Source organism: Bombyx mori, chromosome 12 (genome assembly GCF_030269925.1).
Source record: "Bombyx mori chromosome 12, ASM3026992v2".
Classification (NCBI taxonomy): Eukaryota; Metazoa; Arthropoda; class Insecta; order Lepidoptera; family Bombycidae; genus Bombyx; species Bombyx mori.
The window spans coordinates 6144935-6160115 of record NC_085118.1 but is presented as its reverse complement, the minus strand read 5'-3'; the positions used below and the strand labels follow the sequence as shown (position 1 = coordinate 6160115).

Here is a 15181-nt window from a genome sequence, read left to right as displayed (position 1 = left end):
CGGTCATGACAAGAGCACAGGCTCGTAGGTTACGTATTGACTGTGACAATAATAATATGACTACGGAGGTATCCTCTACTCCAAGGCCTGATCAACCTAAAGTAGTGGAAATCCTCAAACGACCAATTGACAGCGTTGAATTGATGTTATTTTGTAATAAAAATACATTAAAACAGATAGAAAAATTCAAACATTTTACTAGTGATAATAGTAATTGCAAATTCGTGCCTGAAAAATCAGCAGTTTTTATAATTTCTCAATCGTTGTCTACCGTAAGTGTGTTAACGAGAGAATTATAACGTTTTTGCAAGCAAATCAAAATAAACGTGCTCGTAATAATTAAAAGCAAGCGCTATGAACGCTTTGTAGACAATTTTATAAAGGAAATGAGCCATTTTAAAGATTTTCCCAAGTTATTTGTTATTAAAGATGTGACAAGAATTACTGACAAAGACACAAAGACTGTGATCCTAAATGACTTCCACCTGTTACCCACGAGTGGCCACGCGGGGGTAAACAGAATGTTAAATAATATTAGGAAGTATTATTATTTGCCAGGAATGACCAATGACGTATCAGAATACGTAAAGAAATGTAAAAGTTGTCAGATTCAAAAGCATTCCAATAGACATACAAAGGAGCCAATGGTTATCACATCCACGGCATCCACTGCTTTTGAGAGAGTTAGTTTAGATTTAATGGGGTCATTAGATGTAGATAATCTTAAAGGATAATAAAGCATACATAATTCATAAAAATAATACAAAGAAGTTTGTAACTTAAAATATTGTTTTATTAGATTTTTGTTAGTAAAGTATGAAATTTAATAATATTTTGTGTAATTTAGTTTAAGTAAAAAAAAAAGTAATTACGTAATAATATTTTTTTTTTTTTAAAAAGGGTTGAGGTGTAGTGTGCAGCTCGCCTAACCTTATATTTGTAACTGCACACACTAAATTATGACAGTATTACACGAATTGTCGACTTGAACAGTTCTCTTTTATTTCACCTACAACACTCCAATACAATATTCTACTTATTTATTGATACTAACATTTATTAATCAATTAAAGTTCTTTGTTATAAGTTGTGCGTAGAAGATTAAACAGTTGGTAGGAGAGACTGCAAATCTGAAATAATTTAAATGAATAATAAATTAAACAATGAAAACAATTATTTAAAAAAAAGCAACAATAAAAATCTTACATCTAGTAGAAGTACGTGTAATAGAACCGTAAAAGCCTAAATTGCATTTACTCTAAAACAAAACAAAATAATTATTTGGCAAAGTTAATACTTGTTTTAATGTTGGACATTTATGAACTAATTCGATGGATGAATAGACGATGCAACGTGGATGCCGCCATCGAGCTGGAGCCATAAGAATAAAGGCTCAGTTGTATTATACAACCGATTCTCACTACTCTTTACAACAGATGTTTCATCTTACACGTGTGGAATCACACCCTACCACCAGTCACGTAAGGCCAACTTTAATACGAGCACATCATTAGTTGTGTCGTAAAAAAATGGGACTTAAAAATATGATATTTCACGTTGCCAGAATTGGCGAGCGACTGAATAGCTATCCCTCTGGGAGCCGTGCTTTCTGGTCGCTAGCTAAGGCTGCAGAAGGTAACTTTTGCAGGTCTAGCCTTCCACCACTGCGTAAGTCCAATGACAGTCTGGCTCATAGTGCGAAGGAGAAGGCTGACCTTCTGGTCAAGCTCTTTGCCTCATACTCGACTTTGGATGACGGGGGAGCCACGCCGCCCAACATCTCCCGGTGTGACAGCTCCATACCTGAGATTCGCATCACACAGCGTGCGGTCAGGCAGGAGCTTCGGCTTCTTGATGTCCATAAGTCGAGTGGGCCAGATTGCATCCCCGCAGTGGTTCTAAAAACATGCGCCCCTGAATTGACACCCGCGCTAACGCATCTATATCGCCTCTCGTACAATACCAACAGGGTTCCGTCTTCATGGAAGACTGCTCATGTCCACCCTATCCCCAAGAAGGGTGACCGGTCGGACCCCTCGAATTATAGACCTATCGCGATAACTTCATTGCTTTCCAAGGTGATGGAGCGAATCATAAACATCCAACTTCTTAAGTATCTTGAGGATCGCCAGCTGATCCGTGACCGGCAGTACGGTTTCCGTCATGGTCGCTCAGCTGGCGATCTTCTTGTATACCTCACACATAAATGGGCTGAAGCCTTGGAAAGCAAGGGCGAGGCTCTCGCTGTGAGCCTTGACATTGCGAAGGCCTTCGACAGGGTCTGGCATAGGGCACTTCTATCGAAGCTTCCAGCATACGGGATCCCTGAGGGACTCTGCAAGTGGATCGCTAGCTTTTTGGATGGACGGAGCATCGCAGTTGTAGTCGACGGCTGCTGCTCCGATACCATGACCATCAACGCTGGTGTTCCACAAGGTTCGGTGCTCTCCCCCACGCTTTTCATACTGCATATCAATGACATGCTATCTATTGATGGCATGCATTGCTATGCGGATGATAGCACGGGGGATGCGCGATATATCGGCCATCAGAGTCTCTCTCGAAGCGTTGTACACGAGAGGCGATTAAAACTTGTGTCTGAAGTGGAGAACTCTCTGGGGCGGGTCTCCAAGTGGGGTGAACTGAATTCAGTTCAGTTCAACCCATTGAAGACACAGGTTTGCGCGTTCACTGCGAAGAAGGACCCTTTTGTCATGGCGCCGGAATTTCAAGGAGTATCCCTGCAGCTTTCCGGATTCTGGGGGTCGATATTTCGAGCGATGTCCAGTTTCGGAGTCATTTGGAAGGTAAAGCCAAATTGGCCTCTAAAATGTTGGGAGTTCTCAACAGAGCGAAGCGGTATTTCACGCCTGGACAGAGACTTGCGCTTTATAAAGCGCAGGTCCGACCTCGCGTGGAGTACTGCTCTCACCTCTGGGCCGGGGCTCCCAAATACCAGCTACTTCCATTTGACTCCATACAGAAACGGGCTGTTCGGATGGTCGATAGTCCTGCTCTCGCGGATCGCTTGGAACCTCTGGGTCTACGGAGGGACTTCGGTTCTCTCTGTGTTTTATACCGCATGGTCCATGGGGAATGCTCTGAGGAATTATTCGAGATGATTCCCTCATCTCCTTTTTATCATCGCACCTCCCGCCATCGGAGCAGAGTTCATCCATATTATCTGGAACCGCTGCGTTCATCGACAGTGCGTTTCCAAAGATCTTTTTTGCCACGTACCATCCGGCTTTGGAATGAACTCCCCTCCACGGTGTTTTCCGAGCGCTATGACATGTCCTTCTTCAAACGAGGCTTGCGGAGAGTTCTTTATGGTAGGCAGCGGCTTGGCTCTGCCCCTGGCATTGCTGACGTCCATGAGCGACGGTGACCACTTACCATCAGGTGGGCCGTATGCTCGTCTGCCTACAAAGGCAATAAAAAAAAATAAAAAAAATAAAAATATGGTGCTATCGCCAGGAATTAGTAATTCTAAAGCTTGTATGGTTTTGGACCTTTCACAATACACCTTCTATTCTATTAACTCCAGGGATCCTCTTGTTGTAATGTAAAACCGAAATTACATCCATGGAATAAAAAAAAATATAAAAAAAAAAATATTTGGGAATTATTTAGTCTATGTTTAATACTTTACCAGTGTTTGCCCAGCATAATCGTCGAGGTAAATATTAACGATTATGCCCAGGTCGAGCATAATCGTTAAGATTTCAAGATTCTCTGTATTACATTTTCTTTTATGTTATGTTATTAATAATTTGACTTGTAGAGGTGGAAAAATACTATTTCCATTTTTTTTTTAAATACTAACGCTTGTTCGTTGTTATTAATAATTGACGAAGATTATTAAAATAAGTAAAAAAATAGTACTGAACTCTTTTATTTTAACCTTTTCTTATAATTATTTTGTTGACAAAATCTAAATTCTTTTAAAGAAAACTTACCCCACCAAAAGTGTCAAAGTTCATAATAAAATATCCATTAGCGGTGAAAACGTATGATTTCTGGGCCCTGATTAACATTATTAAAAGCATTTTCTTTGTGCTTAAATCAGCAATAGGCCAATCGGTAAAATAGATAGAATTTTCAAAATCTTCGCTCTGAAATTTAGAAGACAAGTTTTGATCACAGGACGACACAAGACAAGTTGGTTGGTGACCCATTTTGACACCAGAAGTCGAAGTCGCAATTGTACGTTTAAAAGCGGTCCCATTACATTGTCTCTAACTCCTGGGTCTATCGCAGGACTCCGATGCTCTTTGTTTTTTGTACCATTCCATGGGGAGCTATTTGTGAATTTTTTTAAGATGATGGCTCAATTTCAGTACCAGGTCAGAGTTCATCTATGCCCCTTGGAGGCAATGCGCTCATCACAGTTCGTTTTGAGAGATCTGTTATTTCCGTTTGCATCTGGAACGGAATCCAACTGTGTTTTCCGATAGGCTTTCACATGACTTTCTACTATCTTGCTTTGAAAATAGTTTTAAGTTGTGGGTAGTGACCAAGCTATGCTCCTGGCATTGCATCTCTATCAGGTGGACGGTAAACTCATCAGCCTACTGAGGTAATACAACAATCAGTACTATCCCTGCACTCTAAATATTTATCCTAAAAAGTCAATAAAAATGTAACTAAATCAGATGTTTTTAATAGTTTAGCCGGGAAGACCAGGTCACCGTCAACCGTATGTCCGTATGTGAAGTCCATTTATAAGGCAACCTCAATAGCTTCGGTTACTTTAAAATATAGTTTCAATTTCCACAGAGAGACAGAGATTATAAACAGATTTCTTTTTACGTTTAAATTTAAATTACGTCAATATAATGTACAATATAGTGTCTAAAGTACATACGTGATCTATCAGAAGCTGTCCCATAATACATTGGATGAAGGTTTCGACCAGCAACGAGCAGAAAAATGAAAAATAACGCAGAGTCATGTAAAAGTCATTGACGACCTGAAATTTTTGAATATTTAATATATTCATTGTGAAATAATATTAGAATCGCAAATTTATAATTTTGCGTAGCGTGCTTCAAAGAAACGTGCTGGAGACTTAATCTGTTCTATTCAGACTGAAAAATAAAATCAAAGGTCAAGATTTTATTGCTTCGTTGGTCTAAATGTTCCCGCCTATTGCACCACGGAGCCAGATTTGATGTCCAGTCAGAATCAATATTTATTCTTGTACAAAACAAGAACAAATTTTATGTTTGTTCCCAATATACGAGATAAAATTTGAAATTAGGGCCTTAGGTTGAGCTTTGAACGTTCAAATAATGAGTATAAGTAAAAGTATGAGTATAACTTTTCTTCATATTAAACGATAACCCTCCTTACACTAAATTTATTTATATAAATCAGAAGAGGTTAGTGCATAAAAATATTTTAAAATTGTGTGCAAAAATGAAATAGTGTCCAATTTTTATTGTATCTGGATCGATTATGATGATTGATGCGAGATTGAAGAAGTCAAAAAAATTACACTGTTGAACCATACGCACAAATATAAAACCTTTATTAAGTGCAATTGTTTTTATATACGTGCAGTATCAATTAAAATGTAGAAGTCTTAGTGGCTTTTACAGGACATATTTTATAAAAAAAAGGATTCTTTTAAAATGTAAAAATTACGAGCAATTATTAAACCAATATGAAAAATCTTATAATTTGATAAAAATAAACAAATCGTTGCTGTGAATGCCTTCTTTGATCTGAATCTACACATAAAATTGTTATACCTAAAAATGTGGTGGGAAAAAGAATATTCATTTATTGATTCATATGCAGATTATAAAAAATCGAAAAACTCACGGTTGCAGTAAATGCTGTGAGACAAATGAAAACAGATCCAGAGATGTAAGTCAAAAGCATTCCATCTCCCATTATGATGTTTAACTCTGATACTACACTGAAAACAAAATCGAATAATTAACATTGTTGAACCTTTGAAAGGTACCAACAAAATTTTCATATTTCTTTTATTACTTTCCCAAGAGCTGATGCCGTTTTAAAATAGTTTTAAAATTCACTTTTATATTTTCGTGGAAGTCTTCAATTTTACTTTGTGTTATCGAATCTCGAACCTTGGATTTTAATAGATTCTCTATGCTGATGCCGAGAACTTTTAGTTCCATGCAAATGAGTCTCGTGTAAGAAATATGGATTGTATTCGTGCACACGAAGTTAATTATAACGACGGTAGTCATTACGCTCTCCCAAACGTAAGCGATATAGTACCACTTGATCTTGTTAAAGGGGTACCATCCATCGAATGGATACAAATACAGGTTCTTTTGCAACACGCTGTTCTCGTAAAGCATGATGATCCGTGGTAATAAAGCAACAAGCAATGACAATGTTATACCGTAGTAAATAAAAAATCGAGCTATCAAACGTGCTGTTTTCACATATGTTTCTAGAACATTCCTGTGGTCAACCGAATCCAAAACAACATCCCATAGCTCGTAACGAAAATGATTGTAAAATTTCTGATATGAAATCCTTTTCGTATGAATTTTTGAATATTTTATTATGATCACAAGGCAGACGCCCAAGTTGGGAGCTATGTTTATCACCTCGAAGCTGCTCTCAAATCGGGTTAAACATAGAGTAACGAATAATTGGACCGACGTAAGTACAAGAAAAAAGAAAGTCACATAATAACAACACATAGTAAACTTTGACCGTCCCACGAAAGGATAAACAAATAGCTTTGAACCAATTTTGCTAATATAGTCCATTTCAATTAAGAATTCGTCTTTAATGCAATCAAATGTTTTTGCCATGTGTGCGTCTTTCATCGTCAGCAGTTGAAATTGAATAATCTCAATATCGTGAAAATCGAAGGGCAGCTTACGACATAAATTAGACTGTTGGTTTTGTGAATTAAGTCGTGGGTGCCGTTTATTAATAAATTATAAATGTGGATAAAGGGCACGTGCTTTCTAGTGATTAGTGTCACAAAACAAATAATGTTTAGCTTAAAAACAATAAAAAATTTTTTGATGGAAATGTACAATATCAGATTCATACTTTAGGAAAACCAGCAGGAAGTTCAATTATATATAAATTATGAATCCGAAATGTATGGGCTGGTTTCCAATAATAGCAATCGAATTAATCTGCAACTGAATAAATCTAAAAGAGAAACGAATGAACGTGTCTGTGAGAGTAGTTAATTATTAAATAGGAAAATAATTTGATTAAGTGTAAAAATCCGAAAGTAAGTTGGAAAGTACGAACATTACGAACATTATGAAGATACAATTATTGTATGAGTGCTCCCCCTTCGAATTGAATGGGAACATTAGATCTGCCTTAGTTCATAAAATACTTTACCTATATTTCGGGTTTTCAAGAACTACAAAATGAATGTAATATCGCGATATTTGTACCCTTAAGTTTCAAATGGAAGAAATTATTAAGAAATAAATTAAATGCCGTGCAGTAAATTATTGTTGACAATATTTTTTAATAAATTTGTTGACATTTTGTAATAACCCTATTCTGAGTTATTTTAAACACGAAGAAAATATAGACCTTTAATATTGCATACGTTTTTGTATGTATTCATTCTTTTACATAAGTACTTCAGCAAAAATAAAGATAAATAAAAAAAAATTTAAATAAAAAAACCGAGGATTCTGAATTTTTTCTTGTGTTACAATTTTAATTGAAACGTTTCTGATCTTTGAATAGGCAATTTTAAAAGCAAAGTTACAATAAAAATATTAGACTTTGAACTCTCAGTCTTATTCCAATAAACACAGAGTCGACAGTATTAGTCGAACTGACAATGTAATTTAAAATGGACAGATATAGGTCAAGGAGCTCTCAAACGTAGCGATTGCTTATAATTTGCTCGTATTGTTCGGAGGCAAATCACAGGAGGGCACCACTCGAATGTACCGTTTCAAGTCCTTTGATGCATGACTAATATGGATTAATCTGATGGGTATGTCATCCACTCCATGCTAATGCGGGCACGAGTATGGCTTTCTACGGCTTTGCAATTCCCTTCGCTTATTTGTGTATGTGGAACGAAATTTCAGTATTTTATCGAACAATGCTCTATTTGAGAGTTACGTGGGTTGTTATGTCTAACCTCATGTTTATTATTAATTTCATTAGTCGCTGTTTAAATAATTAATTCAGTGTGTTTTTAGTTTTTTTTAGCTACAGTTTTTTTAAGGTATCAATGTACGATATAAACTTTAGCCCAAAGGATTGCGAAGTTGAAGTGGCAGTGGGCAGGACACATTGCTCGTAGAACGGATGGCCGTTGGGACCAGAAAGTTCTTGAGTGGCGACCGCGTACCGTAAGACGTAGCGTGGGTAGCCCTCCCACAAGATGGACCGACGATCTATTGAGGTTCCCAAGGATCCGCTGGATGCAGGCAGCGCAGGACCGGTCTTTGTGGCGAGGCTTGGGGGAGGCCTATGTCCAGCAGTGGACGTCTGTGGGCTGATAAGAAGTACAATATAAGGTACTTATAATAACATTTCAAATTATTGATAATCGTCTTGAATTAAACTAAAATTCGTAATTAAACGTACTCTTGCTTCGTCGTTGTCCATAAATTTATATTCTTTGTTTATAAATTACGATTTCTGTCTTTAGACAACAAAAAATCTAACAGAACCCGTGGGCGCAGCCAAACCTTTCCCATTACCAAATATTTTAGTCGTAGATAGGATCTCGACAAAATATTACATCGTTACGATTCAATCTACTGACGCAAATGCTCATTCGTATTGCGCATCGAAAAACGTATTTATCTTCAAATTGTGTTCATTTAGAGAATGCGTTTGAAATCTATATAAATAAGGCCTCAGTTTGTGATAACCATTACGCATGGAGCTATTTCACCTTGGCAACGAAAGAATATTCCAGAAACGAAAGGGGTCTTGTTGATTTGGACGGTAGTGTTCGGTCTTATGTCGAGCCCTTCTTTTGTATTCTTATTCACACGTGTAATAAAATATGTTTTACTATTAAACATATGTGTATGGAGCTGTTAGAAAGTTTTGTTTGTTTTATATATAATATTATAGTAACTGTCAATCCTACCTTTGTATGTAACGTACTTATTTGTAAAAAGAACAATATAATTGTGATTTTATGGATTTCCTTTTGTCCTATTGCAAATTAAATATACTTTTAGATATTCTAATCGGATTTTGTTTGCTGTATGAAGTAACAAAAAGTAAAAAAAAAAACAAAAAAAAAACAGGCATGTTGCGCATTAGGCTATTTTGGTAGAAACATCGTTTTCTTTTAGTTTATTAAAAATAAAATTTGAACATACAACTCCTAATCGATTCCTAATTCAATTCAACCCATCACAAAGAATAATACGGAGATACGAAGCTTATGAGAACATATTCCACCTTTTCAACTAACAATGGGCTCACGGCACTGCGTTTTATTTAAATCGGTGAACGAGGTCTCACACGTCAAATTTCACATCCTGAATAGCTGCCGCCCCTTGACATGGAATCTTTGTAAATAGTTGGCGAAGGAGCTGTTTAATTTGATGGAAATTCGTATCTCGAATGAATGCATGCCAGGAAGTCACGGGTATAGGACGTGAACGGGAATCTTATTGTGCCTCAATTAATTATCTCGGATTGCAGTCATGACTCGCTTTGATATGCCGTATTATAACTTAATGCTCTAAGGCTATTTGATTGTCGTTATGAATGACAACGCTTTAGTTACGGCTATCGTTTTATCAGTTCAATATAAATATTTCGATAGGATGTAAATTTGAATTTACACGTTTATTAGATAGTTTCAGATCAGTTTCATTATTAGAAGACGCTAAATTCTTTTCATTCATATGCACTATGTTGTTTTTAACCTTTTTACACGCTTTATATTAGCTTCACTTGTGACTCCTTTAGACGCGATTTAGACCCACTTTAAATGGCCAGATTTCATTCAAACTTTATAGATTTATCCAGGATCGATGACAATACACTAATTTGATAAGATTATTCAATTATTCAATTTACAAAAAAAAAAAAATAACTAAAAAATAAAAAATAATTAATAGTTTAAAAAAACTAAAAAACACTTTTTTACAATAACATAAATTTTTCTACACTATTTTCAATTTAAATTTATTAAAGTTTATTTTCTATTTTTTGGTAATTTTTTTTGTAAATTGAATAATGGAATAATCTTATCAAATTAGTGTATATATTCGTATATATAAATCGTGCTTTTTAGTTTTTTTAAACTATTATTTATTTTAAACACCAAATGTACACAGCATATAGGTATGTGGGTAGTATAAAATTTTTTTTTCAAACATCAAACAAAATCGATTCGATTTAAAAAGAGAAATGTTTTTCAAGAATCCAGACGCGAACGTTAACAATGAATTTGAGTTGCTACAAGTGGCTCGTATCGTACAAGTACTTATTTAAGCTCCCAAGAACTATAAGTAGTCGCATTCCGCTAATTAAAACAGCTTCTGAACTCTTCCATCGTTGCATTAACTAGCTACAGTACACTTTAACAGTAAATAAAGCAGTAAATTAGTTTCAGTTTCCCTTTGTGAGCGTACTCGAATATTTTATTCAAACAAGATTCCTTCATATTTAATGAGCTCCTTAGCCCGTTTTTGTATTCAGTGTTGTCGTTCTTGGTTCTTAGTAGACAGTTGATACTTCTCTAAAGATAAACAGAAGAGTACGAGAGTCAGCGGGAGCATGTTGTTTATTTATTTGTTTTTTATGGGGACAAAATTTACAAATTGTCCACTTTTTTCTTGCTATTAAATGAAAAATGGGACTCTTGTTGAATTCTGCAAGATAAAATTAAACTGATAGTATTTTACGTAAAATTGACAGTACACACAAAGAACTGAGGTGTGTTAAAGTCTGTCAGCGCTAATTGAAAAATATTTTAGAAAGTAATATTAATAAAAACAGCAGAATATGTTTTTCTACTAATAAAATGCTTATTTTAAATTAAACACCCAGCCGAACTTCGCACAATTAAATCAGATTTGCAAAAAGTACTGTACATTACTGTGATTATATCGATATTGCTTGTAACACTTTTCCTTAAGCTTTATCTAAGAAGAATAATATTGAATTTCATGCTTCTTCCTTCGAAAGCGGTAAACTTTCGAAATAAACTGTCGCCCCAAATTCATCAATTCATCCTCTTAGGGGTACAATTTAGAAAAACGTTCAACTTACCACGTAAAAAAGCATCAATTACCAAAATTTCAAGCCGGTAGCCCCATAGGGTTAGGCTCTGCATTGAAGAATCAGTCACTCAGTATCAGACAAGTAATTTTTTGTAGACTAACTGTGCGCGCAACCTCGTTCAGACTTATTTATGACTGGCGGCCCGCTCCGGCTCCGCTCGGGTTTTTAACAAAAATTTCAACAAGTTTTAATTAAATGTTTAAATAAAAGAACACTTATTGCGGCATAACTATATTATAGTTAGACATATGCTGTCGCGACACTTTTTGTAAATAATAATGTGTTCTACAAAGACGTAGTATATTATTTTATTGTATCATCAATAGTTTTCGCAGGGCACGCGATGTAAAGAATATTTTAGGTATTTTTTTTACACCTTGGGTTACATTATTGGAGTTTTAGTAAGGATCCATATTTTTTTTCAAAAGGTATTTTCCTTGTGTCACTCGGGAATGTGTGTAGCTTCCAAACAGTGAAAGAATTTTTCAAATCGGTTCAGTAGTTTCGAAGCCTATTCAAAACAAACAAACAAATCTTTCCTCTTTATAATATTAGAATAGCTGATGTTTTTTGTTCGTTAATGCTTTTATTTTTTTCAGGCCAGGGTCTGAACCTCCTACAAGGTCCTCGCGCCTAGGTGGCGTGCGGGGTATGTGAGACTGGTCCGCGACTGCGAACCGCGGGCCCAAACATTTTTTTAGGGCCCTACCGCATTAAACGCCTCCCCTACACTCTTACACCCGATGTTCGATCTCCGCCCGGGGACAGAACCCGGTCAGAGTAAGGGGGTTTCCGCGGACAACACTACAACCAGACTCGCGGCGCCACCCCAATGTTGCCCGACCACCGGGTCGTTGAGGCGATAGACGACGACCAACGACGTCGGTTTTTGCGATACGATGTTCCGGATACCCCGCTGGGTCAGAACCACCCTGCGGTCGGAACGCAATACACTACCGACCCGGTTGCTCTTCCACAGTATGTTAGGCGACGACGGCAATGCGAACCACATCGCGGACCACTGCCGATGACGCGCCCTCCTATACTCCTGATGCCAGCGCACTAAAGTCATAATAGCATGCGGCGTATCCTCAAACCCCCAGATCGTTCTGTGACCATCAACGTTAGATTGGCTCCTCACAGGGGTTGGATCATAGCCTTCAGCCCATGACGGCTTCTCAGTAGAAATAGACAGGATAGTTGTGGCATACGCTTTACCCCTAGTACACATTAAATGAAATCATATTGTAGGTCTTCTAGTCACTAACGCTGTTAGTTTTATTATTAAATAAAGTAAAGTGTGCATTAATGTTCAATGTCGTTTATTTATCTGATAATAAATACGTTTACGCTTGTGCAGACAATTACAGAAGACTAAAACGGTTGCACGCGGATCACGAAACAGTTTCATTACTTATTTTAATAGCCAATAAAGTTCACCCAATTTATAGCGACTATTACGTGTGGGGAATCATGCGAGACTGTATCCTGGTCTCATGAATAATGGGCGAGACCTTTAAACTTTAATAAGGTCCTCGGGCGCGCTGTATGAGCGAAGATCGCAATTTTACAATTTTCCCTTAGTTTGCCACGCAGATATATTGTTTGGACGAGTAGTGAATTAAGCAGTAGAGAAGTTTACGTTTGCGGTTTTGGAAAGCGCTGCGCTGTTGATATTGTTTCAATTACCCGAAAGTTCGGGAATTAATTAGTCCGATTAATTACGTACATCGCTTTAGTTTAGTTTCATTTATTTGCCGATTTTTGTATCCATATAACAGCCTGTTCGGCTGTTAATTAATTAAGGCGAATGTATCGCTTTTTGTGATGAGAGGATGAATTGAGGGACTTCACCCCAAATGTCCTTTTTAAAATTTTTTTAGATGGCTAGATGAGCTCATCTTGTTTACCCACCGGATGTTAAGTGATTAGTGGTTGGTTGTGAGCTTGTAAGCAAATCGCAAATTGTCGAAAAACACATCTTGAGATATAAGGTCTAAATCTCAGTTGTATTGTTGTATTGTAAAGTGGCATTCAATCTTTAAAACTGTAACTCTGTCAAGTTAAAAATGCTTTGAATTGCACGAACGTCTGAAAGGGCTGTCTCTAGCCTCTGCTGCGATATTGTAGGTTGAGAAGATCTTCAACGAATGCTTGTGGGAGGCGTGTCGTGAAATGCCAATCCATTAGTATATCTTGCATCGCAAATGGACATAGATAGACCATACTCTCTGGGGAGAGCTCACACATATCTTGAGAAAAGTTCTCTAGTGGACCCCCCAGGGCAAGCCCAAAGCAAGCCGTCCCAAGCAGACAAGGCGGTGCACTGTGGCAACGGAGATGAAGACAATTAGGTTAACTTGGCCCGAAGTAAGGCGTGTAGACCGAGACCCAAGACCGATCATCATCATCATCATCATTTCAGCCTATCGCCGTCCACTGCTGAACATAGGCCTCTCCAATAGATTTCCAGTGCGACCGGTTCATTGCCACCTGCATCCAACGAGACCCAGCGCTTTTTACTAGGTCGTCGGTCCATCTAGTAGGTGGCCGTCCCACACTGCGCTTGCCAGTACGTGGTCGCCACTCCAGGATCTTTCTGCCCCATCGACCGTCCTCTCTTCGTGCTATGTGGCCGGCCCATTGCCACTTCAGTTCACTAATTCTACGGGCTATGTCAGCAACCTTCGTTCTTCTACGGATCTCCTCATTTCGGATTCGATCACGTAGAGAAATGCCGAGCATAGCCCTCTCCATAGCTCGCTGCGCGACTTTGAGCCTTCTAAAAAGATCCCTAGTGAAGCACCACGTCTCCGAGCCGTAAGTCATCACTGGTAACACACATTGGTTGTACGCCTTTGTCTTAAGGCACTGAGGTATTTTGGACGAGAAGACGTTGTGCAGTTTACCGAACGCTACCCAGCCGAGTTGGATCCGTCTACTGACCTCTCTCTCAAAGTTGGACCTACCTAATCGGACTGCCTGTCCTAGGTATATATATTCGTCAACAACTTCAAGAGTAGAGCTCCCAACAGTAACTATGGTGGGTGCAACATGGACATTGTACATGATTTTTGTTTTGTCCATGTTCATTTTAAGACCCACTTGTTGAGAAACCCTACTGAGGTCACCGAGCATACGCCCTAAATCTTCCAGCGACTCTGCCATGACCACGATGTCATCGGCAAACCGAAGATGAGTGATGTATTCGCCGTTAATATTGATGCCAAGTCCTTGCCATTCCAGAAGCTTGAAGGAATCCTCCAGAGCAGTGATAAACAGTTTCGGAGATATCACATCTCCCTGTCTCACTCCTCTCTTTACAGGGATTTCCTTCGTGCAATGCTCCTGTACTCGGACTGACATGGTGGCGTTATTATACAAACACTTCAATACTTCGATGTACCGGTGGTCAATACGGCACCGCTGGAGAGATCTAAGGACCGCCCATGTTTCGACGGAATCAAAGGCTTTCTCATAGTCCACAAACGCTAAGCATAATGGCCGATTGTACTCTTCGGTCTTCTGTACAATCTGCCGCAGCGTATGACAATCTGGCCCACAGCGCGAAAGAGAAGGCTGACCTTCTGGTCAAACTCTTCGCCTCGAACTCGACTGTGGACGACGGGGGTGCCACACCACCGAACATCCCTCGGTGTGATAGCTCCCTGCCAGATATCTGCTTCACACAGTGTGCAGTCAGGCGGGAGCTCCGACTCCTGGACGTCCATAAGTCGAGTGGGCCAGACGGCATCCCCGCAGTGGTTTTGAAAACGTGCGCCCCTGAGCTGACACCTGCGCTAACGCGTTTGTATCGCCTCTCTTATTGCACTAACAGGGTTCCGTCTTCATGGAAGACCGCCCACGTCCACCCTATCCCCAAGAAGGGTGACCGGTCGGACCCATCGAGCTACAGGCCTATCGCGATAACTTCCTT

At 38.4% G+C, this 15181-nt stretch overlaps 1 protein-coding gene across 1 annotated transcript; it reads right to left on the bottom strand.

Annotated features, from left to right (window-relative positions):
• Positions 1-1067: 1067 nt before the first annotated feature.
• On the bottom strand, positions 1068-6803 carry LOC101743944 (putative odorant receptor 85d). Its single transcript, XM_021350164.3, has 5 exons — positions 6004-6803; positions 5830-5926; positions 4868-4972; positions 3960-4115; positions 1068-1130 (listed from the first exon to the last, which is right to left on the bottom strand). Exons 1-5 carry the CDS (start codon positions 6801-6803, stop codon positions 1068-1070), a joined length of 1221 nt encoding a protein of 406 aa, XP_021205839.2.
• Between the last annotated feature and the right edge of the window lie 8378 nt (positions 6804-15181).

Excerpts from the sequence above, each read along its gene's own strand:
- LOC101743944 (XM_021350164.3), bottom strand. The coding sequence starts at position 6,803 with ATGGCAAAAACATTTGATTGCATTAAAGACGAATTCTTAATTGAAATG. Across the intron at positions 4,973-5,829 it reads TCACAGCATTTACTGCAACC|GTCGTCAATGACTTTTACAT; the intron begins GTGAGTTTTTCG and ends CAAAAATTTCAG. Across the intron at positions 1,131-3,959 it reads ACTTTGACACTTTTGGTGGG|ATTTGCAGTCTCTCCTACCA; the intron begins GTAAGTTTTCTT and ends AAATTATTTCAG.